Genomic DNA, 27261 nt, shown 5'->3' on the forward strand with positions numbered 1-27261 from the left:
CTGGATATGTCCTTGAGTACACATACCTCTGGCCATTTTGATAATAAATCCATGACTACTAATAGGTAGCTATCTCTGCCACCACCAATATTAAATGGACCGAGGAGATCCAACGCAATTTCGTCCCAAGGGACACGCGGGGACTCCCTCACTACCATGGGAACTTTTTGCACTTTCAAGCCTTTGTTTCCCTCAATACATTCCACACAGTCTTTGACTTGTTCCTCTATGTCCTTGTCGATACCAGGCCACCAAAATTCAGACCTCACCAGTCCCTTTGTCCTGGCCAGACCTAAATGCCCAACATGGGCCAACTCCAAGACAGACTTCCTCATACCGACTGGCACAACCATCTGTTGACCCTTGTATAAATAACCATCCTGAATCCATAGCTCCTCCCTCACTTTGGCAAAACCATTCATCTCGCCCCTGTGGCTCTTAATTTTACCTTCTGCAACCAGAGTAAGTACTCCTTGATATACAACATCCTCCGTGCAAGACACATCCCACTCACTTTTCTTTAATGTTTCATGCACCTGGAATATTTCTGCACTCTCCTCTGAACCTGTAAAGTCACTATCGTCAGATATTTCCCTCTGGACAGATCTAGACAAGGCGCCTGCAACCACATTAACCTCCCCCTTTACGTGGAGCATGGTATACTGTAACCCTTGCAATGCCGTGACCCATTTCATAATGCGTCTTGACACTCCCTCCAAACCACCTTTCGTAAAAATTCCAACCAAGGGTTTATGGTCAGTGCAAATGGTGAAACTCCTCCCCCACAAGAATCTTTTACATTTCTCGACACCCCAAACGCATGCTAGAGCCTCCTTCTCAATAACTGAATATCTAGATTCTGGGCCCTTCAAAGACCTGGACGCAAAAGCCACAGTCTGTAAACCTGTCTGATCCTCCTGCATCAGAACAGTCCCAACACCATAATCACTGGCATCAACAAAAAGCAATGTGGGTTTACTTTCCTCAAATATTTTCAAAATGGGAGCATTGACAATAGCCTCTTTTATCATCAAAAATTCTTTCTTGCACCGGTCACACCATTTAAAAACAACTCCCTTGCGAGTGAGAAATCTCATATTCCTCGACATTTCTGCTAACCCCTTGACAAATTTGCCGTAAAACTCCACCAGTCCCAAAAATGATAGTATGTCCCCTTTAGACTTAGGCTCCTCCATTCTTTTTATGGCCTCAATAGCCTCCTCCTTGGGTCTAACCCCTTCCCCAGTGATCTCATGACCCAGGTACACCACTTTGTTGGCTTTAAAAGTACATTTTTCCAAGGCAACGGTGAGGCCTGCCTCCTTCAAAATATCCAAAACTCTTTTCAAACGAACATCATGCTCCTTCTCATCGCTCCCACATACAAGAACATCATCCTGATAACACATCACCCCTTTTTCACCCCCAAGTAATTTATGCATAATACTCTGAAACACACTTGCGGCTGAGACCAAACCAAATGGCATGCGAACACACCTGAACAATCCAATCGGGGTGATCAAGGCGGTGAGATCCCTGGAATTAGGGTGCAATTCAACCTGATGGTAGGCCGATTTAAGATCTAGTATGGAGAACACTTTTGACCCAGCTACTCCCACCATCAAATCATCTATTCGGGGAAGAGGAAACCTGTCTGCCACAACCATGCTGTTTAGATGTCTAAGATCTATACAGAGCCTCAAAGACCCATTGCCTTTTCTGACTACAACTATAGGACTGACCCATTCAGATGCTTCTATCTTTTCAATGACACCATCTCTTTCCATTCTCTTGAGTTCTTCCTCTACATCTCCTCTAAGAGCAAGAGGAATAGTTCGCAGTTTTGCAATCTTAGGGACAGCTCCTTTCTTTAGGCGAATTACATGTACAAAGCCCTTAAGACACCCCAATTTCCCAGATAACGTGGTTTGTATCTCTGTGGGCTCTCCTCCCGCAACAGACATTACCTGCTCGGGATGACTTGCCTCAAGCCTTATCTTCAATTCAGCTTGATCACTCCATGACAACAATTCACCCCCTCTGTTGGTAACATACACACAACCTTTGGCCTTCCTGTCCTTAAACTGTAATTCAGCATCAAAGCAACCTATAATATCTATGGGAACATCTCCATAAGCATTTGCTTTAACAGTATTTTCCCACAGAGTACAACTATCGAATTTGTTCCTCCACACTTCCACACTTATCAAGGTGTAGTCAGCACCACTATCCATTAGCATGCGTACGGGTACACCTCGAATTACAACCTCAGCATAAGGTTTCTGCATTTTCACTCTGCCATTGACAGCATTCACTGTAAATACCACTTCTCTGCCATCCTCACAATATGACTCATCTTCATAACTTGCACTTATTTCATGCACTTGATTTGACCCAGCATTAAAATTTCTACAGCATCGGGCAATGTGCCCTCTCACACCACACTCATTGCATATGATATGAATAGCAAAGCAATCCTTATCCGAGGCTATATGCGACAAGCTTCCACATCTAAAGCATCTTCTCCCTGGAAAACCTCTGGATTGTCCTGAATCCCTAACCATCTTGAAAGAATTCATGTCTTTGGGAAGCCCTCTGCTATCTTTTGCAGGAACCCATTGACGCCATCCTCTGCCAGTTGCCGGTCTGTTCTCTTCGCTCCTTTTAGCATTCTGCGAGGCACGTCTTGGATTCCACGTACTCTGCCTCTGAACAACCTTTGACACCTTCAGCACTGAACCCTGACTCTCATCCAACTTGGGTTTACCATTGTTCACAGTATCCGATTGAAGAACTTCAATGCACTTATCTGTGTGTTCCACCATTTTCGCTATCTCAATTGCTCGATCCAAAGTGGGGTTCCTCTCTTTCCATAGTTCTTTCCTAATACTGTCACTGGAACATTTAATCATTAGCTGGTCTCTCAAGTGCTCATCCTGACAGTGAGTGAATTTGCATTTCACTGCTAAGCCCCTTAAAGCCGTGACAAAATCCTCGATACTTTCCCCATTCTTCTGCTCTCTCGTGGCAAATTTATATCTTTCCAATATAATGTTCTCCTCCACTCTAAAATGCCTGTCCAGTTTGGCTAATGTCCTTTCATATGGACCAGCATCCAAAATGTCAGAAGGCTCCGGCAATCTCTTTAAGACCTCTTGGCCTGCAGTTCCCAAACAGTGAAATAGCAATGCCTCCTTGCGCTCATTGGAGTAGTTGGCACCAAACACTGCTAAGGCATATTTGCTGAATCCTTCCTTCCAGTCTTCCCATCTAACCCTGGGTTCACCTGGCACTGCCAGAAAAAACACAGGAGCAGGCACATTTGCCATGTCTCAAAGTTGCAGAATAAAATAACAAGCTAGCAATTCTGGTTTAACCAATAGAGCTCCCACCCAAACAGGTAGGTGACACTAATTAAAAGATAGCTGCTTGGTTATGTACTCACCCTGGAGCGCCTCACCAGGGTCATCGGCGGCGACTCCTTTCTCAACCTTGCTCAGTGTGGGGCCAGGGTGTCCAATGGCCGCTCGGAAAACACACAACCCAAAATCCAATTATAAAAGTGCCAAAGCCGTGTCTTTGCCAGCCCGGTCTCCACAAGTTCAACAAAATTGCAGGGGTCCAATTCCAGCTCCCACAGACCACGGAGCCTCCAGGGGTTTACCTCTGGCGCTAGCAATGTCCCTCCGGTGGATGCCACACACTGGATGTCAGGCCGTCAATAATCCACTGAAAAAGGCCCTCCCTCAGGCAAGTCAGGCTGGCTCCGCTCCACAGCCAGCACACTAGATCTGTAGAAAAGGCGCTGGGGGTCGTCCTCCGGGTCCCAGTCAAAATCCTCGTCGCCAAATGTTATGTACAAAGGGAGGCTTTCACATAACCAGTAGTTTAAAGGTAAAGAACCTTTTATTTGCAAGTTGATGACATAAGACGACCCCCAGCAGGAGGAGTACAATCTTCCCACTAAGGCCCTGCTTCTTCACTGGCTCTCCTTGGAACCCTGCTACATAAGATGCAGTTCTATGTTCTATAGTATCTAAGTGACAATAGACATAGTGAAGGAAATATTATACACTCATGGTTTAACAGGTAAACATTGGAAACACTGCACATCCTAACACTTCCTAAATGCACTTATCATTTCACATATTTGTGCACAAACTAAAATTCCTCATACATGAGCTGTTTATTTGGCGGTATTAGATTTGAGTAGTGCATTTGATACAGTCATAAGAGAAGTACTCTGGACCAAACTTTTAAAACTGGGTTTTCCTAAAAGGTTGGTACAATTGATTGCATTGCTACACAATCAAACAACTTTTCAAATAAGGATAACCAATGATGGTGCTCTCACAATTCCCATTGACACCGAAACTGGCGTCAAACAAGGATGCAATTTGGCCGCCACATAGTTTAATTTATATCTTTGCGATATGTAGCGGCTATGGAATGAGTCTGGGTGTACCCTGTAGAATTAGAGAACTTAAAAATATAATGGTTATGTTTTGCTGATGACATCATATTGATTGATCGCACCCCTAGTGGATTACAATTAAAACTGAACCAATTTTCCAAATTTCCCGCATCACATAACCTGTTACCCAACTCTTCTAAATCGCAAATTGTTATCTTTTGCAATTATAAAAAAACCAAATCATACACTTGGCAATTGAATGGAAATGAAATTGAATGTGTAAGATCAACTCGCTATCTTGGTTACCCCCTAAACAATCAATATTCCCAAAATATTTTGGCAATCACATTTGAAGACGAAGGTGCGCCCTTTGGCATCCATGATGAAGGTGATAATCGGAAGATTTTGTGAGTTCTCCTTGATACCGCTGATTGAGTTCTACTTGCTGAAAGTGGAACCAAACCTTCTTTATGGATTGGATATGCGCCTTTTGGATATAGGTGGAATCCTAAACCAAATACAGGGCAACCTATGGAAACGCACGCTGGGATTATCTCCATCGGTCCCAAATTCAATCATTAGACACGAAATCGGTTTGTCATCACTAGCTGCGAGATGGTCATGGCGGAAACTCAAGATATGCAGATAAAGGCACCTTATCAGAACTCCCTTTATTTTGATCTAAATGAGTTACTTGATACTCGAAAACTTAAATCCCTGAACAGGTATGACAGTGAAATGAAAAGCATTTTAGATGACTGACTGTTCTATTTCTGACCTTGTCATGCACCTTCCAAAAGTCAAGCGAAACTTATATGATCGGGATTGGTCTGCAACTCTGGATTGCAATAATACATATATGACATATCTGGAATATGCAAAAAGACCAAGGCAGAGAGATCTTAGATCTTCTTACCTTTCTCAATGTCCATCAAGAAAGATATGTCAAGTATATATGAGGTTTAAATTGAACCAGTGTCATACACTTGAGAGAATCCAACATTGGAGTAACAATGATAGTGCACTAATTTGAACTGTCGATTTTGTGATTGTGAAACACCCGAAATCCTGAAACATCTTGTGGTTGACTATACCTTTTTTGAAAACGACAGAAATAATTACTTGGGGATTTATGCTCCCGAAAGACACTGAAATCTTGAAATCTTCCTTTTGGGAAAAATGTATGTATGATGGGAGCATGGTTCTCTTAATATCGTTAGTACGTATTTTGGGGAAAATCGAAAATGCACTATTAATTGAAAATGAATCATTATATACTGGAGGCAGAAATATTGTATAAAATCCTCACAAAATGAATGTAATTATGTTGTTTTGCAAACCCGCATTTATGAGTTGGGTCTGATTTTAAGCACTAATCTGGAAAAGAAAAATTGACAATCAAATTGTTGGCTGATGAAATTTACTTTAAGAATTTATCAAATTGTTTTTAAAAAAAAAGAAAAATGAAAATGAATTTGGTTTTTAATGATGATTGTACTTATAAACTTCTGTTTTTTATTGTATATGAGAATTTACAGTGTTGTAAAAGTTTTCTTTTTTGTAAAACTAAATACAACTTTTAAAATAAAAATAAAAAACTCTAGAATCTCAAATAGGAGCTCTCTGACCTAACTTTTATTCATACTTCAGTACGCCAAACAGCAAGAAGCGTCCAACCAGACCTCCCTTATTTTGTTGCTTTCCACCTTAAATCGGGAAGTGGGGGCAATGTAATTTCTTGTCTGCAGGTTCGAATTTTGCCAGAGTGAAGCATCTTTATATAGGCAAGTGCTCTTGCCTATCTCTAAAACCACCTATCATATCAGAAATAAGAAATTACATCCCTGTTTCCCAAACCCAGATTAAAGTGGAGATCGACAAAATAAGTGATGGATGGTTGGACGTCTCCCTACTACCATATGAAGTAATGAAGTTAAGTTTGCTCAGAGAGAGCTACGCAGATATCAAGAGCTATACATGTCCTTTTTTAGAGGCTGTCCACAGTAGTGTACACACTCCTTTGGCGATTCCCTTTTCAGCCTCCACTTTATGGTTAAGACAGAAATCTGTTGATATGGACCTAGGTTCAGAGTTTGATCATCAGTTTACATCAAGGTCAAGATGAACATACGGCTAACACAACAGGGAAAAAATACATCATCTCTATTGGACTCCAAAGAGGACAGGCCTGCAAGGAATAGTAGGCAAACCACTGTATTTTTACTTTTGGTAGCTTCTGGCTGTGTGTTTCTAAGTGAGTTCCCCTTTCATCTTCTTCATCAAGTTTTTATATATATATATATATATATATATGGGTAAGGGGTTAAAACAGGTGGTGAGAGGTTTGGGGGTAAAAACAGGAAACAGGTGGTTTGGGGGTGGGGGCAAATAAAGGAAATTTAAAATTCTGTATTTTTTTTTAGATTTTTATCAATTAAAAAATCCATCGAAATTGTATTTGTAAAATCACATAGAACCTGTTTTTTTATCTATGGTTCTCTTTTCATCCCACCCTGTTTGACTATATGTACTGTGCCTATCAGCAGATAGTGGCTTACATTTTAGAAAAGGTGCGTCTCTAAATTGACATCTACGATTTATATGCATACACTATTTTTGTGTTGCGTCTGACTTGAGTACTTATTAACAACTATATACACACACAAGTTTGCTTATTCGTGAGACTTAACTTATTTTTCAGTATACCATTGTGTGGACAAAGTGTACTTTGCTACCAGCCTTCTTCCCACCCAACAGCAATTTTCTGCAGAGAGGTGTGGATGAACCTTTCATATTGGGGACTCTGCCTCACCTTGAGATTAGATTATGCTACAGCTCTTACCAGATGCTTGTGCAAAAAAATCTTCCTAACCACCCTCCTAACTCAGATGGCCCAATGGCCTCTATTATTCCAGAGGACAAGGTCCACATTTATTTAGAAATAAAGACACACAGGTTTATAACAAAGCCCTTAACATCATGTTAAAGAGTAGTAACACAGATCTACATTCTTGTAACTGAGATCTTTCAAGAACAAGGCAAAGAAACTGAAGCTGCTTGGTGAATTTTCTTTTTTAATTGAGATTATGGATAGAATTCCAATATATTAAAACCAGTGCATAAGGATATCCAATCAGGCCTAATCAAATGTGGATTACTGCAGTGATGGTCTCCTTTTGATTGTAAATCTGTGAGGCAGTTCATGTGATAACCCAAGGTCCGACATCATCAGAGACCCGTTCTAACAAAGTCCATTCATAACAAGCCAATTAAAAGGTCATAATGCCTTTTCTAGTGATGGAAGGATATTACAATGTAATATGTGTAAGATTTACTGTAAACCTTATCACATAACAATGGTCACATGGATCATGGATTACCTTCTCATAAAATAGGTTCTCTGCATAGGGGCATGAACGATCTCAGCATGCTTCCACACTCACCTTGGCAGAGGTTCCTCAGGAAGACATCAAAGAAGGGGATATTTATAGGCTGGTGGTTGCGCCGGTGTTCTTCAATTTGGCCCAAAACCATCTGCAAACAGAGACAGTAAGAGATGTCAAGACATGGTGGAAGTAAACACTACCCCATAAAACAAAACGTCTTGGACTATGCGCATCAAGCTAGTAACAGAACGAGACTTGGAACCTCCAGTCTTGGAAATAGTTCTACTAGACAGAAAAGTTTGTCAGAACTGAACTCTATGGGCATCTTTTATCTCCTTTAGAATAAACTCTCCAAGTGATGATAATTCACAGGATGACATGAAAAAGACAATAACAAACTTTTTCACAAATGAACTCACAAGTAAATATGCATTGCCTTTGTTTCTGAACAGGGAGGTAAAGAAATATTTTCACTAATATAATGGATCTGCAGTCCCAAATGGAATGCTTTAAAGGGTAACACTATCTTTAACGTGCTCTTTGAGAATTACATCTTGGGTGTTCAGCCATTTCTACCACTATAAAAGTTAGCTGCACTGGAGGGCCACCCTGTAACCAAGCTGTGGGTGGACTTCAAACACCCCGAATACAAGGCTGTGGAAAACCCCAACATCGAGCAGCTGCTGTGGAACGTAGGAAAAAGACGCAGGTATTGCCGATAACTGGCTCCACACTATAGTCCAGAGTTGTCCAAGTAACCACAAAAAATAATCTATTGCAGCAAGCAGCTTGGCAGCAGAGGTGCTGCAAAAGCTCTACAAAGTCCAAAGATTCAAGCTCTGAGGGTTCACAAAGATAGAAAGGTCACCGAAATTTGGAAACACCAAGTTGGGGCTACAGCAAAATCAATAGAGGAACAATGAGAAAATATTTCAGCTGCCTACTTCGGCTTTTCTGGTCCCCATTACCTCCAGTGAGATTCAGATCTTGATGGTTGAGGACTATGGGGAGCTCCATCGGTTTGTCACACCTCATTCCAGAGATTTGGTTCCAGCGGACGTCCAGAAACTACTGGATTGGGGCACGTGGAGTCTGCAATATTATATTTTACTTATTTATTTCATTTGTAAAGCGTGCACTAACCCTTCGGCTTAGGCATCAGGGCGCTATCGAACCAGTTACATGGCGCCTGAAGGCGAGAAGGCATAATGTAACAGAGGAACTGGCAGCAGACAATGTTCAAGAGGTCTCAAGCAGGTTACAGTTTGCTTTACAAGAACAGATTAGATGATCAACCAGTTATAGACGGGATGCATAAAGACATACCCAGAAGGTACTTGAGAGCCATGACATATGCAAATGGTCACAGCGATAATGCCTGAACATTTGATGGAAGGGATTTTGTCCTTTCGGCCAACAGAGTAGCGGTGAAAGTAACAGGTGCCCAGGTGCACACGTAGGAGGCTGTGATGGCGTCCTGGAGCGTTTGTCTTAATTCACCAAGAAACCCTGTCAGGGAGAATTCTCACAAATGTGCTAATTCCTCTCTCCCTTAGAGACCCCTAGCAATTTTGATGGATTTTGAGGACTTTCATTTTTAACCTGGAGAGAGTGAGACACTTTTTCCCACTCTCTCATGGATTTTAATGTGATTTTGAACACTTTGTTTCTTTTTGGTTATGGAGTCTGACAAACTTCATAGGCATCATCTTGTACATTGTGTCACACATCACCTTCAGTGCAGTGGCACAGGGAAGTCTTTCAGATTTCCCAAGGTTTAAATACCTTCTCTTGGATAAACTATTGTTTCCAAAAGCAGTAAAGTGAAATTGACTTTACTTACATTTGAAATTTTCTAGACCCAATACACACTATCTTACAATAGGGTGCTGGAGGGGCTACCTAGTATTCCCTTTGTCTAGCTTCTCATGTAACATTTTTATGTTACCCTTTCCTCGTAGAATGGCTGATGACAGTGGTTAACTTTTTACTACCATTGTGGGTTTTTAAACCGCGGGCTGCGTTCGCAGCCACGGTAAAGCACCCAAGTGTGCCATTTTTGTCAAAATGGCCCCGGTCGTCTTTTTTTGCCATTTCTTTGTGGACAGGTCCTTCTTGAGATTTACTCTGCACGCCAAACCAGGTTTGGTCCCTTTATTTGTTTTGTCTTTGGCGGGATTCATGAGTGAAGCCCGCCTCCGGCTCCAAGGTGGCTGGCAGGAACAGGAGGTGAGGGAGGTGCCCGAAACTCCCTGTGCTTAGCCTCTTAGTAGACAGGAATGCACTTGTAGGTGATTGGCCGGCTGGCTGTCCGGCAAGGAGAATCACCCTGCTGGGTGGCTAACAGCTAGCCTGGAATGAATGGGAGAAACCTGCATAAAAGGCAAGGCTTTTTGGCTTGGAAGGCAGAGTCGACCACTCAATGAAGGAATCTGAAGAAGAACATGGAAGAGACGCCTGCTGCAACTCCTGGACCGTTGGTTTGCCCGTTGAAGCCCTGCTGCTGTGCTGAAGTTCCGAATTTGTATCGACAGAAGCCCTGCAAGGACGACTTCTCCCCTTGAGTTGGTGGGACCAATCAATTCCATAGTAAGCCACCTGGACATCCTCTCGAAGCAGGTTGAATGTCCACTGCAGTCGCTGCTGGAACCGAATAGCCAGGTAGAGGAACACCAGATTGTGTGTGCGTTGCTTTTAAGCTGGCCAAGAGCTCCAGGAAGATCCTCCGGACTCCCAGGAAGCAAAACTGACCGAGCCAGAGCCACCTCAACAGCGTGCTGGAACCCAGATGCAAGGAAAGGCCATCTCGACAGCCAGGAACTGCAGTGTTTCTATTTGCGGTAGAAGTGAGGAGCTGAAACACTAACGTGCGACTTGTTTGAAGATTGCCGGTTGCGGTCGGTGACAGCCCCATTGCAGTGCAAGAGTCCCCAGAAGTCATCCCTCTTGTTTCCACGAATGAGGCACAGGAACTCCAGGATCGGCAGAGCTGCACAGGAAACGAAGCCACCTGCTGCACTTTTCTTCAACCTAAAGGTACTGTACATCCTAAGAGAACTTGCCTCTTGTTGTGCCACCTTGCTTGATCTCAGTTGAGACTTGTCTTGGCTGCTCTGGTAGAGTTGCTTGCATCTTCTACTACTCGCAGGCCTAACAGTTTGTGACCCTACATTTGATTCTAATTTCTACGAAGATTTCTAAAACATTGTGCGAGACTTTTACCTACCTGCAAGAAGTGTTTCAGTTCACCTTGACTTCTGCCAACTTAACATTGGCTGGCCTGGCTCCCTGAATGACTCTTCTCTCCTCTGCTTATTTGTTTTGCCTTCCCTCCAGGAAAGGGTTAACTGACTTTGCATTGGGGGGTTGTTGAAAGTACTTACCTCATTAAGAATAATTGTGTGAACACTTGTCTTATTCTGAAACCTCTTTTCTTTGACACTCAATTATATTCTAAATGCAACAGTGATAGATTAATGTCCACAACACCCTAGTTATTGAAGTCACCCGAGGGTGTAGGTAGTGTCTGTGAGCCATCCCAAATGGGTATTTGCGGATTTCGAAAACTAGGAGTGTGTATTTTTGAAGTGTATGTGTGTGTTGCTTTATATTGCTCCCTTCTGAAGAAGGCTTATTCAAACTGACTGTTAAATAAATGAATTGTTTAATCAAGAAACCTTGTGTGTAAGTTTTTATTTGGATACGTGTCACTGTGAATCTCTGTGCAACTCCCCTACAGCTCACACTGACCCCTCATGAGATAAGTCTGGCTACTCGACCCCACTACCAACCTGTGTAGAACAGACTTATACCAAAGGTTGGGTTCCTATTGCCAGGTCAGGGTTGTTGTAGTTCACCCAAAGGGTACCGCATACAATCTTGCCTAACAAGCCTAATGATGTGAGAAAGGTTTGTGTGCCTTCCTTGTGCTGTAGGCCCAGAAGGAGGGACGGCCCATTATCATATCAACCAATCGCCCAATAGACGTGGATACCAGACTGAGGTACGCTGCAGCAGGGACAAGACATTCTGTATGCGTCCTTGGGGTCGACTTGAGGTCAAAGGAAAGGGCCTTGAATTGTTAATGTCGGCCTACCACTATGAAACAGGAGTTTACAACCGTTGTGCATATGGATGTGGAAGGAAGTGTCCACCATGCCCAGGGATGGCTGGAAATCCCCTTTTGTCAGTTGGCTTAGAATGTTTGGTAATAAGACGATTCTCATGATTGGGAGGGAGGACTGGTTTAAGAATGATAATTGGCGGATGGGCCGCTATACATTGTTTCCACTAGGAAATGGTGTGAGTAGACACCCTAGTTCCACTGACATGTGGGGCATGTTCCACCGCCCCTTTGGAGAGGCTCTTTACCAGAACAGGGGTGGTAGGTGGTTTTCGAACAAACTCTAGGAGGCTGCCCTGGTCCACCAAAGAAAGCACGCATTTGTCTGATGTTCACGATCCACATCGCTCATGGAATGAGGAGAGAAGTCCACCACTGGGGTGCTGAAGTGGGAGGGCGGCACTGTGCAGGAGTCAAGCCTACTTGCTGGACGGGCCTTTAGATGGAGACGTGATGCAGCGTCGGTGAGCACTTCTAAGTCTGTGATCGAGCCTTAAGTTCTTGCGTGAGGTGTCGGCCTCCCCTCTATAGAAATGCAAGTGGCAGACCAGGGACGGTAGTCCCTGTCAGATCTGGAGAAACTGTTTTGCTTCTAACGAAAGGACTGAAACGGCTGTCTTAACTGTAGAGTGGTAAAGAGGAGGGTGAGGTGGAGATGCGCTAGACATTACAACAATAAGGCACACTAGTAATATTGTTGATGCTTTAATTGTGGCAGGAAACAGCCGACACGTGTTTCGATGCACAGGTCATTCTCAATGCATAAGCAAAACAATTGCGTTGATAAATCGTAGATGGGTGCTCTCACATGGAGAATCAAGCGGTGTAAATATCACGCTGACAGGACACATTGAAAATAGTCATGCCGTAATGGCCGTAGCAAGTATATAAAAAGGCTTTTTTTTCTGGGATCTCCCTGTGATTTCTGACCGCTCGATTAAACGAGATATATACTTGCTACAGCCATTACGGCATGACTATTTTCAACGTGTCCTGTCAGCGTGATATTTACACCGCTTGATTCTCCATGTGAGAGCACCCATCTACGATTTATCAACGCAATTGTTTTGCTTATGCATTGAGAATGACCTGTGCATCGAAACACGTGTCGGCTGTTTCCTGCCACAATTAAAGCATCAACAATATTACTAGTGTGCCTTATTGTTGTAATGTCTAGCGCATCTCCACCTCACCCTCCTCTTTACTAGTTTTCAATACCAGCCAGGGTGGACTGGTTGGTGTTGGTGGTAATGCTGCTGACATTTAAATCTTCAGATTGAATTTCTAATCCAATCAGTGATCACTAGCGCACAGACCCTTACTTGCGAACCCACAGTTTTGTTAGAGTTAACTGTAGAGTGCCCAAGGACCGAGCAGCGTCCATTTTAATAGCTTGTATGGTCTCGAGAGGATAGCTCAGGAGCAACGTGCTCGCCTTGGAAGCAAGACGGCACAGATCAACACAGGTCTGATCGCCGGGTCCCCGCTTAGAACCCTCTGGGTATTAAGCTCTTTATAAATAACCAATCATATCATACGGTATTCTCCACCTTTTTCCCCAAAAAGGTTCAAAGACACAATCACTTTTGCTTGTATTGAAAAACTTTTGGCCTTTGACCAACCGTGGTGCTATTTAGATGGCTTGAGCTGAAGCAGATTTGCCTTCCCTGAGCTACGCAAAGACTTGCCTATACAGGATGGCCCGATCTACCATAGTTCACAGTCATTCTGGCCAGGGTGGCGAGGGGGTTGCTAACCTCGATTATAGTAGCCGCAGTTTAAGCGATTCTCTTGCTGAAGCCATCTAGTTGTCTCCATTTCTTGCCCGGGGGGACAGCACACTATGAAGAGGGGTTAGCGAATCTCTTCCTTACTGTAGCAGAGACAAGTACATCAGGACTGTGCTGAGTACAAAGGCATTTGGGGCACTGTCTGGTGACAGATATTTCTTGTTCAGAAAGATTTTCTTTTTGCTGCTTTCCTCCCATAGACATCTATGCGACAGCCTTTCTTTTTGCTTTGTTCGGACTCCTCAAGTGATTTTTGAAGGCAAGTAAAGCCTTATGCTTGATAGTGCACACCTATACTATAGACAGAACCACCTGAAACATTTTTCATTGCTGTACGGGAGAAGGTAGATGGGTAGGCCAACCTGGGGTGAGGGAGGGCTAGGAAGCAAGAAGAGTCCCCATTTGCAGGGGGCAGGGGATTTATATATAGGGACATGTCGCCTTTTATGGGGTTTTTCCTTTTGCTTTTGGTACTATAAGGGGTGGCAATGCTGAGCGTATTTCTTCTTTTATTTTGTTATGTTAATGTGATATGACAGCGGTGAACATGATCGACTACATTTCAACTGCTGCTATATAATGTTCACGGAAATGATTGGAAAAAGAAAAGTAGTCCTTAGTCCCCTTTGCTCCATCCTTTTGGGGCGTCCCCAGGCATGGAGATGGTGTAGGAACCTTTGACACCGAGAAAAGTGAGCTTGCCCCTTCAAATTTAGTATGGTGCGTGGCCAGGGAAGTAATTTCACCAAAATGCCCGGGGTAGCGGAAGTGATCATCACACAACCCTTGACCTCTGATGACATCACAGGAAGTGGTGTCATTTGATTCCACCACCCGAGGTGACATCATGGGAAGCGATGGAACACAACCTTTCACCACTTGACAAAACAGGAAGTGGCATCACATAGCATTGTTCCCAAGTACACTACGAAAAATATAGTTACGATATCACTGTGATGTGATATACATTTCATACAAGAATTAATCACCATATGCATCGTTAATATATCAGTGCATATACGCCCATATTACGAAATTATTGTGAATACAAGCAGACGTCCAAGGCCAAATGATAATTAGTTATTATATAGAGCTTAAGCACTTTATATAGAACAAATATAGAACAAATATACGTACAATATCACCCAACCTGTGTTGGTACTCATTTATCAACCTCAGAAAGAAGAACGGCTGAGTTGGCCTTGTCAGGATTCGAAGTTTCAGATCACACACATTGCAGCAGCAAGCGTTCAACCCACTGAGCTATTTTACCGACTATAGCTATGTTACCGGCTATAGTAAAATGAACAATGACATGTCTGAAAGTTCTCAAAGTCAGAAAGTAAATTACACTCTGTATTGGATACCATTAAACTGGTAACTGAGATTTAACAGCAGGCCAGTTCATCTGCAGGTCAGGTGCAAACTTGGCCAGAGGTCAAGCCTGCGTAGATCTACTTTTCAGGCTTCAGTGATTGAGAAAAATACATTCCATTGGTAGGGTCCATAACTGTGTATTAAAGAATTCAGAGTAGCGCAGGGAAAGCAGCACACTCATACAACATCCCGTACTCTGGGCACTTGTTATTTCATACATGCAAACCAACATCCTGAACAGCATGCCAGGGAGATAGGAAAACAGACAGTACAACAAGGCATTAATTGTGGCACAATGAAATCAAGGGCCACTTTACATGCTATAGTCAAACAATTCTACACTGTACACAAGTTTGTAGGGACAAGGATTTTGTCAGGTGACTGAGGACATGGAGATGGAATGTCTTGTGATGATCGCAACAGAGACAACAGCAGAAGAAAAATACTACAACTGCAACTTCCGAAAAGCAAAATACATAGGGCCTCATTACGAGGTGGGCGGTAACGGATTACCGGCACCGGTAAGGGCACCGGTGCCGGTAATCCCTTACCGCCCTACTACGAGTTCCCTTTGCCGGCCCTTCCTCAATGCCTGGTTTTTTCATGTGTTAAGGACGGGACCCGCAAAGGGACTCTAGAGCTAATAACGGTACCGCAATTTTTGACGCTTTCGAACCTGCAAGCGAAGTGGACTGAACTGGCGAAGTTTGGGTCCGAGTGCGCCTGGGACAGGTGCGTACTTCTAACACTAACCAGTGACCACTGCGCAAGGGCCCCATTTTATGCATGAGTGGCCCCTGAGGGTCCCTCTCCTTTCCACTGCTAGTGCGAACTGGTGACTCCATCCCGCAATCTGGAACTGCCTCTGCCTTCAAGTGGAGGCCCTCCCTGAATAGTGGGAACTTATCCTTTCTTCGCCTCATCCACCTTCCTGAGCTGCTAGAGACCCCTGAAGAGACCTCGTTTTGCCCACTGGAACAACCGTGTGTGCTTCCATTACATGTACTATTGAGCACATGCCTCTTAGTTAGGTGTGTCGTGGATGTGGAAAGGGGCTAAAGACTACCTGCACTGCCGGTTTCCTTCCCATCTAGGTTGTCGACATATTTTGTGCAGTTAACCCTTTAGACCCCAATGGTCTTGTATATACATCGATTTGAAAGTGTTGTGTTGGTTTACTTAGTATTACTGTGATTCTTTTGCTATGGTCTATGTTACAAAGGCCTTGTAATAAATGTGTCTATATTTTTAATATAACACCTGTCTGGAGTAATTTGGAAGTGTCCTTGCTGTGTGTGCTCATTGAGGTCTTTCAGTCACTCTCACCCCTCCTGAGACTTAGGCTTGACCGCCTGGCATAGCTACCTTGATTGGTCTGGCTTGTCCAGAGGTTACCCTCTTCCAAGAAACTAGGCTGGCCTTCTGAACCTCTGCCCACCAGGTCAGAGTTAAGAAATAAATCTTAACACCCATTACCAACTGCAGCATTCTGCTCAAGATACTAGACAAAACTGCCACCTTGCAACAACAGACGTTTGACAAAGAATCGTGTGTCTTGCATTCCAGACAGTCAGATTTTAAACCTGGCTACAGGACTGAGAACGCGCTAATTGGCCTACAGACCCACCTGCTAAGTATCTTTGACAAAGGTAAAACCGGCCTATTGGTGCTGTTTGACTTATCCGCAGCATTTGATCACCTCGATCATGATCACTTGCTCCAGACACTGAGCAGCACTGGTTTACTTAGCCCCGATTCCATCACATTGGTACACTCATTTTTGTCCAACTGTATGTCCACAGTCCGTTGGGAAAACGCGTCCGCCCCACTCCTACCCATTTTATATGGTGTCCCGCAGGGGGCTTGCATCTCACACCTCCTGTTCAACCTGTACCTCAAAGCACTATGACTTGCTACAAAGCTCCAGAGCCTTTTGTTTACCAACTATGCCAACGATACTCAGCTGGTCCTGGAGCTTTGTGGGAACTACGAGCAGGACCTAGCTACACTACATGACCTCTATCTCCTGGTAGAAATGTGGATGTGTCTGAACAACAATAAGAGAACTGATAATCTGCGGCCCCGCTCATGCCCGGGCTAAGCTTGACCCAAGATACCAATCTTTTAAAATCCATGATTGCAATATCCCAGTGATCAAGAAAGTTAAGACCCTTGGATTTCACCTCGATGCCTCAGTGCTGACGCACACATCAACCAACTGGCAGCCAATTACTCATATGATCTTCAGCTCCTAAAAAACATCCGCCGGGTTCGATCTGAACCCAACAGTGCATCCATTTCACTTGCAGTGATTCTTCTAGGATCGATTACTGCAACACCCTACTAGATGGCGCAACAAAAAAAAAGTTTACAAAAACTCCAGGTGGTCCAGAATGATGCGGTCCGCATTGTTAAAAGTAAAACCAGAAAAGAGCACATAACCGGATGCCGGCAAACACTACACTGGCTCACTGTCTCTGCCAGAGTTCAGTTTAAGACCGCTACACTGGTACACAGATGCCTTTATGGCTCTAGTCCCACATACCTTAAAAACCCGATGCGTCCCTACCAGCCATCAAGAATCCTGCGGTCCTCTACCTTATCCTTGATCTTCCTGGTCGACCATTTACGAGTTATTTCATACATACATGGTCTCAGTAAATCCTTTCCTGCAAACTTAGTTAAACTTTGGAATGCCTTTCCGCATGAACTTGGACAACAGAAAGACCCTAAATTATTATATGCAAAACGAAAAACATTGCTGTTCTCTTTCTCCCCTGAACGCCCCCACGCCATACCCCTGCGCTCCTTGCTTCCGTTTGTCCTGGTCACTGAATGTATGTGTGTGTATTGTTTCAGCGCCTTATAATAAAAAATGTTTTTAAAAAAGGAGGAGAGCCTTTTTACCATAATTCATTCTTAAAAGTTCTAACCATGGAAACTCTGTTCTTTAACTTTCATCTATTTTGATGGAGTCTTGCTTTCCTCCATATCTCTTAAAGGCATCAGTGTTACACTTTCAAAGCACACAGCAACATATGTGCAGTGTTGCTGGGGACCCTTTGGGTTCTCCTTTCTGTATTCTTTTATTTTTCCCAAGAACTACTTTTCTTAAGGAAAGAGGGATATTTTTTATCCTTCCAAAAACTAACTTGTGAGAGCTTGGCATACCCAACCTTATGTGGAGCACTAACTGGATACCTAGTACCCCCCTTCTCCCTGCTCCTCTGACTTTGTGGTCACAGAGACAACCCTATTGATATGGCTGGTGGCATTGGACGTGTCCTACCAACATTTGTGCTATTTTCTATTGAAGGCTGTATCCCCCCCAGACCCGGTTATACACAAAGTGTCACCTATGGTCTAACATGGTGGCTCCTTTCTTTTTTGCCATTTCTTGTGGGGTAGCCCTTTGTTAGACCTTCTTCTACCATTCCGGGAGAGGGAAACCTGAATGTGTGTTTTGCCTTTGGCGGGAACAATTTGTGTACCCCGCAAGGCTCCAGTGTGTCTGTAAGGATGGGAAATATGGGAGGAGCCCTAAACTCCCCTGTCCTTTGTCTGCTGAGATGCTTGAATGGAACCAGTTCCCACTGGGGGGGCTGGCTGTCCTGATTATACAGCAACCCGCCCCTTTCTGTAAGCTGCAGGAGTTTGCAGAGGCCTAAATGCAAAATCTGAATAAAAGGTGAGGTTCCTGAGGCAGAAGGCAAGTCGACCACGGGAGCAGAAGATCCGAAGCTGAAGATGACCAGAGATGCCGGCAGACCCTTCCAGTAACCATGAAGCGACTGCTGCTATCCTGACCCTGTTTTCTAAACAGAGGAGCTCCGAAGAGGATGACTCCTTCCCTTTGGCTTGTGGGGCCAACCAGTCCTGAGATGAACTGCAGATTACGCCATCCCCTGACGTCCTGTGACCTTCCAGGGCTGCAAGCCACGAATACCAGGAGACCTTCGACCCATTTACAGAACATCATCTTTGGTGAACGAATCATCCCGGAAGTTTGAGCTCTAGTTGGTCCTCCAGAGATACAATCCCACTCATCCAAGTCCCCTCACAAGAGTGCAGGACTGCAGAATCGAGGGTGACCTACCGGACGGTAGCCGTTCACTGTTTCAGCTGTTAAAAATGATAAGTTACTGTCCTTAGTACCCTTTCCTCCATACTGCATGGGCGTCCCTCATGTAGGACGGGAGACGGGGATTTTTTTCACCAGAAAAACCCTTCTTTCCCCTTTAAGTTTAGAGGCACGCAGGGGTGCGGCCCTGGGAGCATGCGCTGCCCTGACTCCACCTTCTGGTGCCACACCTCAATCCCCATGGACACGTCGACAATAGATTAACATTGCCTAATGACACCAGTTTTATTAGGGGGGAGGATGCTGGGACATATGGAGGAAAGGGGACTAAGTATGTTAGTCACTACGGTGAGTAACTTATAATTACTCTTACGTCCTGTCCCCTTTCCTCCATACTGCATGGGCGATTACGACTGAATGTAGCCCCAGGTTGGAGAGAAAGCCCCTTAAGCAAACAGGTTCCTAAGAACTGTTTGTCCGAAATCCGCATCTGATCTAGAGCCGGCATCCAAACAATAGTGCTTGCATAAAGCCAAAGGGGTGGGCCATGTGGCCGCACTGGTAATGAATTGCCAGGGGACATGCTGCTGGAAGGCGATGGCAGTTGCCGTGGCTCTGACTGCGTGGGCATGCATGTTGGCCGGGGGTGGCTTATGCTGTCCCTCGTAGGCTTCTCTGATGGCCGAGACCATACACCAGGCTATGGAGGCCTTTGATACGCGATACCCCGGTCTTGAGCCTCCAAAGGTGATGAATAGAGCGTCCAAATTGCGGAAGCTCTTCGTCCTGTCCAGGTAGAATTTCAGTGCACGCCTGACGTCAAGTCAGTGCAGAACTCTCTGCGCCTCGTTTTTGGGCTGAGCATTCAGATGGAATGTGGAAGTCACCTTAGGAAGGAACGTTGGGTGCGCCAGCAGGACTACCTTGTCCTAGTGAAATGTAGTGTATGACCCCATGGCAACCAGCGCCTGAATTTCGCCGATTCTGCCTGCCGAGGTGAGGCAGACTAACAGGGCCGTCTTAATGGTGACCAGCCTGATGTCTGCGGACGCCATTGGTTCAAATGATTTGTGTGCCAGGGCACTCAAGACCATGTTGAAGTCCCATACAGGGTGTGGCTTCTTGATGGGTGGGTAGAGCCTGGCGAGACCCGTCAGATGTTTCCTGACAATCGGGTTGGAGGACGAAAAACTATCCTCCTCCGAGTTTCTGTAAGCACCAATGGCTGCCAGGTAAGTGCGGCAAGTGTCCAACTGCACGCCTGAATGGGCGAGATGCGCGCGCGAACAGGAGAGCATGTCGTCCAGGGAACATGCCAGATGGTTAAGCCCTTTGAGTCTGCCCAGTGCCAGAACCTGGTCCATTTGCTCTTATACTGGGCCCTGGTGGATTTGCTCCTGGCGCCCTGTATGATCTCTAGATTAGCTTTAGAGAGGCTGAGATGTCCTAGCATGACCTGTTCAGGAACCACGCTGCGAGGGCTAATTTCTCTGGTGCAGGGTGGATGACCTTGCCCCCCTGCTGTCCCAGAAGATGTGCAGGGCAGGTCGGCAGGCGCATGGGAGGCCTCTCCGAGAGGCTGATGAGCTCCAAAAACCATAGCCTGGCTGGCCACCATGGAGCTATCAGAATGATGCTGAGGTGGCGAGACTCCTTGATCTTGCACATCAGCCTGTGAATACGCGGTGTGGGTAGAAAGGCGTATGCTGTCATTCCGTCCCACCTGATCTGAAAGGCATCGTACAGAGAGCCCTGTTGCCCCTTCCTGTTGCTCCAGGAGGCAAAGAGGTCCACCTGAGGGTGACCCAAATAGCAAAGAATCTCCTGCAGCGCTAGGTCGTTCAACTGCCACTCGTAGTTGTCCGCTCCCAGTCTGCTGAGCCTTTCTGTCTCCAGGTTGGATTCCTCCAGCAGGTGGATCGCTCTGAGGAAGATGTTTTTCTCCAGGGCCCACTCCCACATACTGACTGCCAGCCTGCACAGTGGAGTGTTAGGGAGAATTCTCGTTTATGGCTAATTTCCCTCACCCAGTGAGTCCCCCAGCAGCTTTGCTGGACTTCTGGAGTTTATTTTTTTTTCACTTGGTAAGAGTGAGTGCTTTTCCCCCACTCTTATCTGTGTTTTGCTATGTGTTTCTACCTGTTTTTGTGATTGTGGCCTCTGAAGTACACCACTTCAGTAGCCCCCTACTTTTTGTGTGTCACACAGCACCTGCAGTGCCGTGGCACAGGGTTGTCTTTGAGACTTCCCTCGACTCCATTTCTGAGGCGACTACCGTCACCCAGAAAAGGGTAAAGTTACCATTAACTTTACTAAGTCAATCTACCACAGATCCAGTACACCCCATCTTCCATGGAGTACTGGAAAGGGTTAACTCGTATCCCTTTTTATCTGTACCTCTTAGAGCACAATTTCGCGCTTTTAACATTTAGACTTGGCTGGTGGCAGTGGCATCTACTCTAACTTTTGTACCGTGATTATATTAGATAAACGTGGTACTGTTCTTGGCTATTATATTAGCCTCGAACATAAACCAGCTTGACCAAATAGTCTTCCTTTTGGCTCCGGTTGGGTTTATTCGCCATTTCTTTTTGTTAAAGTCTTTCTTGTGTTTTACTTTGCGTGGCAAACTAGGTTTGCCTTCTTTGTTCACCGTCTTTTGGCGGGCTTCTGCTCAGAAGCCCTCCTCAAGGCGCCTGGGGGTCTATGTGGGCTGAATGTGAGGGAGGGGTGTAGTCACCCCCTGCACAGGTTATCCTAGGAAACCCAAGTCGCACTTTGTCATGATTGGCCAGGGTAGTTGTCCGGGTTGGACAACCCCCCTGCTGGGTGATTGACAGCCAGGCTGTGTGAATGGGGTTTTTTTGCATAAAAGGCAGGTCTCTTGGGCTAGAAGTCAGAGTCGTAACTGCAACTACAATGAACCGAAGAGAAGCAGAGAGAACGGCGGCTGCTGCAACTACCCCGTCCCGGTGAAGCCCTGCTGCAATCCTGAGCTATCTTCCCTTCAACAACTTAGAGAAGATCCAGTTCGGAGTCTTCTTCACTTGAACTTGGTGGGGATAACCAGCTCATCTTCTACAGCCAGAGGAACCTCTTACTTGGTCGAAATTGCTGCACGCTGCTGTAGTGATCCGAATAGCCATCTGAAGAGCCTCCTGTTTTTAAGAAGCACACCTTTTATTCCTCGTCGCTGCTGCCGGCTTCATCCCTGTGTGGTGCAGACCCCCTTCAGACGTCCTCCTTCACAAATAAAGCTCCAGGAATCGTGGGTCTGCAGGAAACCAACGGGAACAACTGACAGGGCACCAGCTGCACCATTGGAACAAGGTACTGTGTTCTACTTGAGGAAACTGGGTGAACCCCTTTTCTTCATTTCCAAGGCTTGTCCTAGTCTTCCCTCCTTCTTATAACTTTTGCTTCCGAACATTGACAATATCGAAGTACTTTTTGGCTACGTTGAATCGTGAACTGTCTGACTGTGTGATCTTCGGCAACAGGCCCCGAATTCTTTCGACCCTGGCTCCGGTCCTTTGACTTTTGAACTCCTGTCTCTGAGTGTTTCTTGATTCTGCCTGACTAACCAAAATATTGCCTGTGATTGTTGCCTCCAACTCCCTCTGGGTCAGGTGCTAAGTGTGTTTTGCCCCGGAAGCATTTCGTGTCATGGATGCGTGTTTATTTAGTAGACAGAACTGTCAAAAAGTGATCGCAATCGTATTCGCGGTAACATGTTTTGTTCGTAACACTGGTTCATTCAAACACAGGGTACTTACCTTGAGACTTACTGTAAACAGTGAATGGGTTAGTTGTAGTATATTTAACATGTGGTTTTTATTTAAGTTTAATAAAGTGTTGTGTTTGTAACAAATGGTTTAAAAATAAATGTACTTATATTTTTCTACCTGAAACCTTGAGTCAGTGTTTGCTTGAGTCACAGTAATTGTTGTCCCTTTGTGTAATCTCTGCTACTGCTCATATACTCTTGAGATAAGCCTGGCTGCTCCGCCACTGCTACCACTCTGACATAGTAGTACGGGCTTGTACCAAAGGTAAAACTTGTATTGCCACCTGTAGTCTTAATCGTGTGTAGTGGTCCCTAAGGCCACTGCACAGGATTCTGCCTAACATGGAGGCGATCTGGTATCTCCCTGCTTGTTGACATAGAACATGCTGGTCGAGTTGTCTGTCTGAACGAGGACGACCTTGCCCTCGATAACCGTAAGGAAGGCCCTGAGCGCCAGCCGGGGGGCCTTCAGTTTTGGCCAATTGATGTAGTACTCTTGCTCCTGCCGGGTCCAGGTGCCATGGACGCAGTGGTTGTCCAGGGTAGCCCCCCAACCCTCGAGAGAGGAGTCCGTGGTGATGGTCACCTGCAGTATAGGAAGCCGGAAAGGCTTGCCCGTCCGCAGGTTGCAGTCCCTGGACCACCATGTGAGGTCTGGGTGAAGGGAAGAAGAAACGTTGATCATCTCTGACTGATGGCCCCATTCCTGGTTCTAAGATGCTGCAAAGTGCATCTGTATCCTCCTCATCCCGAGTCTCGTGTGGGGGACGGCCAAGAGGACTGCTGACATGAGACCCGGTAGTTGTTGGTACCACCAGGCCGAGGTCACTTCTCTGCTGAGGAAGTGTGACGTGGCTCTCTTGAGTGCCTTGATCTTGTCCTCCGAGGGAACAAGTTTCTCACAGCACGTGTTCCAAATGAGACCCAAGAAGGTCAGTGTCTGCGTGGGCTGCAGCTGTGACTTTTTGAGGTTGAGCGGAAAAAAAAACAGCTTGTGCAGTGTGTTCATAAGAGCGTGGGAGGTATGCACTGCTTCCGGAAATGTAGCTCTGACGAGCCAGTCATCCATCTACAGGTAAATGTGGTGGCCTTGCGACCTGAGCAGGGCCGCCACCGTGTTCATCTGCCTGGTAAAGACAGAATTGAGGCCGAAAGGGAGCACCTTGTATTGAAAATGGTAGCCCATGATCCTGAATCGTAGAAAGGAGCAATGAGGCTGCCATATCGGGACGTGTAGGTACGCGTCCTTCAGATCCAGGGAGCACATCCAGTCTTCCCTTGCACAATGCCTCCGCTATCAAAGCTGGCATAACAATCTTGAATTTTTGTAGAGGTAGGGAGAGGTTCAGCGTGGAAAGGTCCAGCACAACTCTCAGGCCCGCCTGGTTCTTTGTCTGAATGGCGAAAATCCTGGAGTAAAAGCCCAAGCCTCTCTGGGAGGCTGGGACTTGCTCCACGCCTGGCTCTCGACGAGCAACAGGATCTCCGCCAAAAAAGTTGCTGTCCCAACCTGTGGGAGAGGTGGGGAGGGGAGGAGGGAGGGGGGAGGAGAGGCTGGGATAGGGAGGCTGTACCACGTGGAGACTAAAGAGAGGATCCAGGGGTCAGCAAAATTCTGGCACCAAAAATGTGCATGGAGAGCAAGCATGCCCCCGACTGGAGACGTGTGGACCCTGAGGGGTGCGTCATGCCTTCTTTCCCTCTGATGCTGCTTTGGCGGAGGGGGCTGGAAAAAAGCCCTTACCCCCCCCCACTTTTTTTTTGTTTGTGCCGATGCTTGGATGTCGAACAGTCAGGCTGCCTGGACCTCCGCTCTTGGAAGCCGCGGAAACCTCCATATGTACGCCCCTTCTCAGAGCGTTGCTGTGACTGGGTGTACAGTTTGGGCGTGGTCTTTGTAAGAATGGATAAAGACTTGGCCGTTTAAGAGCTGCTGTTCTTATTATCCAGCTTCTCATCCGTTGTGGAGTGGAAGAGGTCACCCCCTTCGAAACGGAAGATCCAGTATGCGTTCCTGGACATCTGGGTTGAATTTCGTAGCACAGAGCCAGGCTGTTCTTCTCATGTCCGTGGCAATACAGATGGCACGGCCAGAGGTGTCAATATCGGCCAATCCCGCCTTGAAGCGCCGCAGAGGAGGAGACTGAGGACGACTGAGGCTTGGAGTACAGTGATGCCGCTGCGATCACCGAGGAGTGTGGCTGAGGATGGGCCGATAGCAAGAGTGTATCCCCCTCCATCTGCATGTACTTGGCGTCCAGGCGTTTATTCACCGGCTGGGCTGAGTAGGGCTCGAGCCAACCCTTCTTGACCAAGTCAACTACGTCGTGGGGCTCGAGCCAACCCTTCTTGACCAAGGCAACTACGTCCTCTGCATCGGGATCCCCGTTCTGGCACCGGAACATAGCGTGAGGACTCCTGCAAGGATCCCCTCTGCTGGTTGCTCAACCTCGGGCTGAGGAAGGCCCAAGTACTCTGCCAGCCCTGCCAGTCATTTGTGGAAGGCCTTGGCAGAAGATGGCGTTTCAGGGTCCTCATCCTCGTCTGTGTCCACCTGCGGATCCGGAGTGTCTGGAACTGGAGGGGGAGTGCTAGGAGCATGGAGCTGCAGTACGGGAGCCGGAGGCTGCGGCTACGGCTGGTGCGGAAGCCCCTGCGCGATTAGCTGGGGGTCCGGAGCGGGCTGCTGAGGCTGAACAGTGACCGGAGGAGCCTGTGCTTGGGCCTGAGGCGCCGGCGGGACAATTGGAGGGAGCAAGTCCCTGATGGGGTCCCCGAGGATGACCCCCATCTGAAGATATTTCATGGCCCGAGGAACTTTTCAAAGAACCTGTCCTCACAGGCTGGATTGGTGGTAGGCGATATTGACGGGGTAGCAGGCGGCTGCTGGAGCCATTGCATGCCCTGCCCATGTGGATGCAGCGGGAAGGTGCCTTGTGCAAAGGAAGGATAAGCTGTTGGCCACATACCTGGTTGACACTAGTCCCACCTCGACACACGGTCCCCCACCTGCCTTCCCTTGAGGGGCGTCGGCCGAATGTCTGGATTTTCTATGGCGGCAGCCATTTGGTCGAGCTGCCTTCTACGTGCATGCCTCGTGTTGCTCGGCTCACTGGGCCCCGCCCCGTCCAGGACTCTTGAGTGTGGATCATGGGCCTACCCTGTTCCTCAGGCCTAGGCCCAGTAGGCGTTACGTCCACGGCGGATCTGCTAGTAGAACTGCATAAAGGCGCCCCCTTGGACATGCTGCCAGTACTATGGCGTAGCCCCTCAGGTGAAGACCCGGTAAAAGAACCTTTTGGTCCCTCAGCACCCTCACCCGGAGGGTCTGCAGATCCCTCGGTCTCTCGGGCAGTAGCTGATACAGCCTTGGTACTTGTGCTTGTACGAGGACCTATGCGGTCCCTCCCACGCGGGCTAGTCCTTGCGAATGAGTCTCCCTTGCGGGGTGCACTGGAAAAGAGGGGCCGTACCTTGGGCTTAGATCGATGATAGACAAAGTCCTTTAGGTCCTCTGGATGCGATCTGTGGAAGAGCTCCCTCCACCTGGACAGTCTGCTCTTCAAAGACATTGAGGAAAGCGCATTGCACACAGTACAAGCTTGCCAGCCGTGGTCAGCGCCAAGACACCGTAGGCAGAGGGCGTGGGGGTCTTTAGTCGGCAAGAGCCCGTCGCAGGATGGACACCTGCTGACCCCTGTAGAAGTCAACATGCGCCGGAGGTAAACCCAGGAGCGCTGATGAATTCGTCCAGTTCCACCGAAGAAATCCTCGCTGAGAGTCTTTTCTCGCCACAGCTGCTGTGACATCCCTTTCAGAATCCTTCCTTTCGTCACCAGACAGAGGTTTTGTCACCAGACAGAGATATCAGGAGACTGCTTCTGTCGCTGCTGCACAGGAAAGAATCCAGCTGCATTTTCTTCAACCACCGTAAGGTACTGTGGGGCTCAAGGTAGAACTTGCCTCAAGCCGAATAGTTGATCCAGTGTGACTTCAGTGCAATATTAGATGTTTGGATGTCCACCCTTACCTCTGGCAAGCTTTAACAGCGTGTGCTCTTTTAGGGAGTCCTTTGCTAGGTCCCTATTAACATTGTTATTCTACTAAAGCATTTTGCTACTGCATAAGACTTGTGCTCCCATCCTACACTGACTTTGATGAACCCTTGACTAGCTAGGGATTGGACTGCTAAAGTATTAGAATCCTTAAAAAGTGTTGCTAGTAATTCACTGCTGATATAGTACTGAAGAACCTCTTTCCTTCCTACAGACTTTGAGTGACTTTGTAAATGAACGAAACTGTC

The 27261-nt window shown here is 46.4% G+C and overlaps 1 protein-coding gene across 3 annotated transcripts in view; it reads right to left on the reverse strand.

Annotated features, from left to right (window-relative positions):
- CUL9 (cullin 9) overlaps positions 1-27261 on the reverse strand; it is a 1917728-nt gene that overhangs the window by 1281592 nt on the left and 608875 nt on the right. For all 3 annotated transcript variants that reach the window (XM_069608881.1, XM_069608880.1, XM_069608879.1), the window contains exon 15: positions 7858-7948. In XM_069608881.1, coding sequence (XP_069464982.1) covers positions 7858-7948 — 91 coding nt within the window. The remainder of the gene's footprint in view (positions 1-7857; positions 7949-27261) is intronic.

Source organism: Ambystoma mexicanum, chromosome 4q (genome assembly GCF_040938575.1).
Source record: "Ambystoma mexicanum isolate Mex_15411 chromosome 4q, UKY_AmexF1_1, whole genome shotgun sequence".
NCBI classification, from domain to species: domain Eukaryota; kingdom Metazoa; phylum Chordata; class Amphibia; order Caudata; family Ambystomatidae; genus Ambystoma; species Ambystoma mexicanum.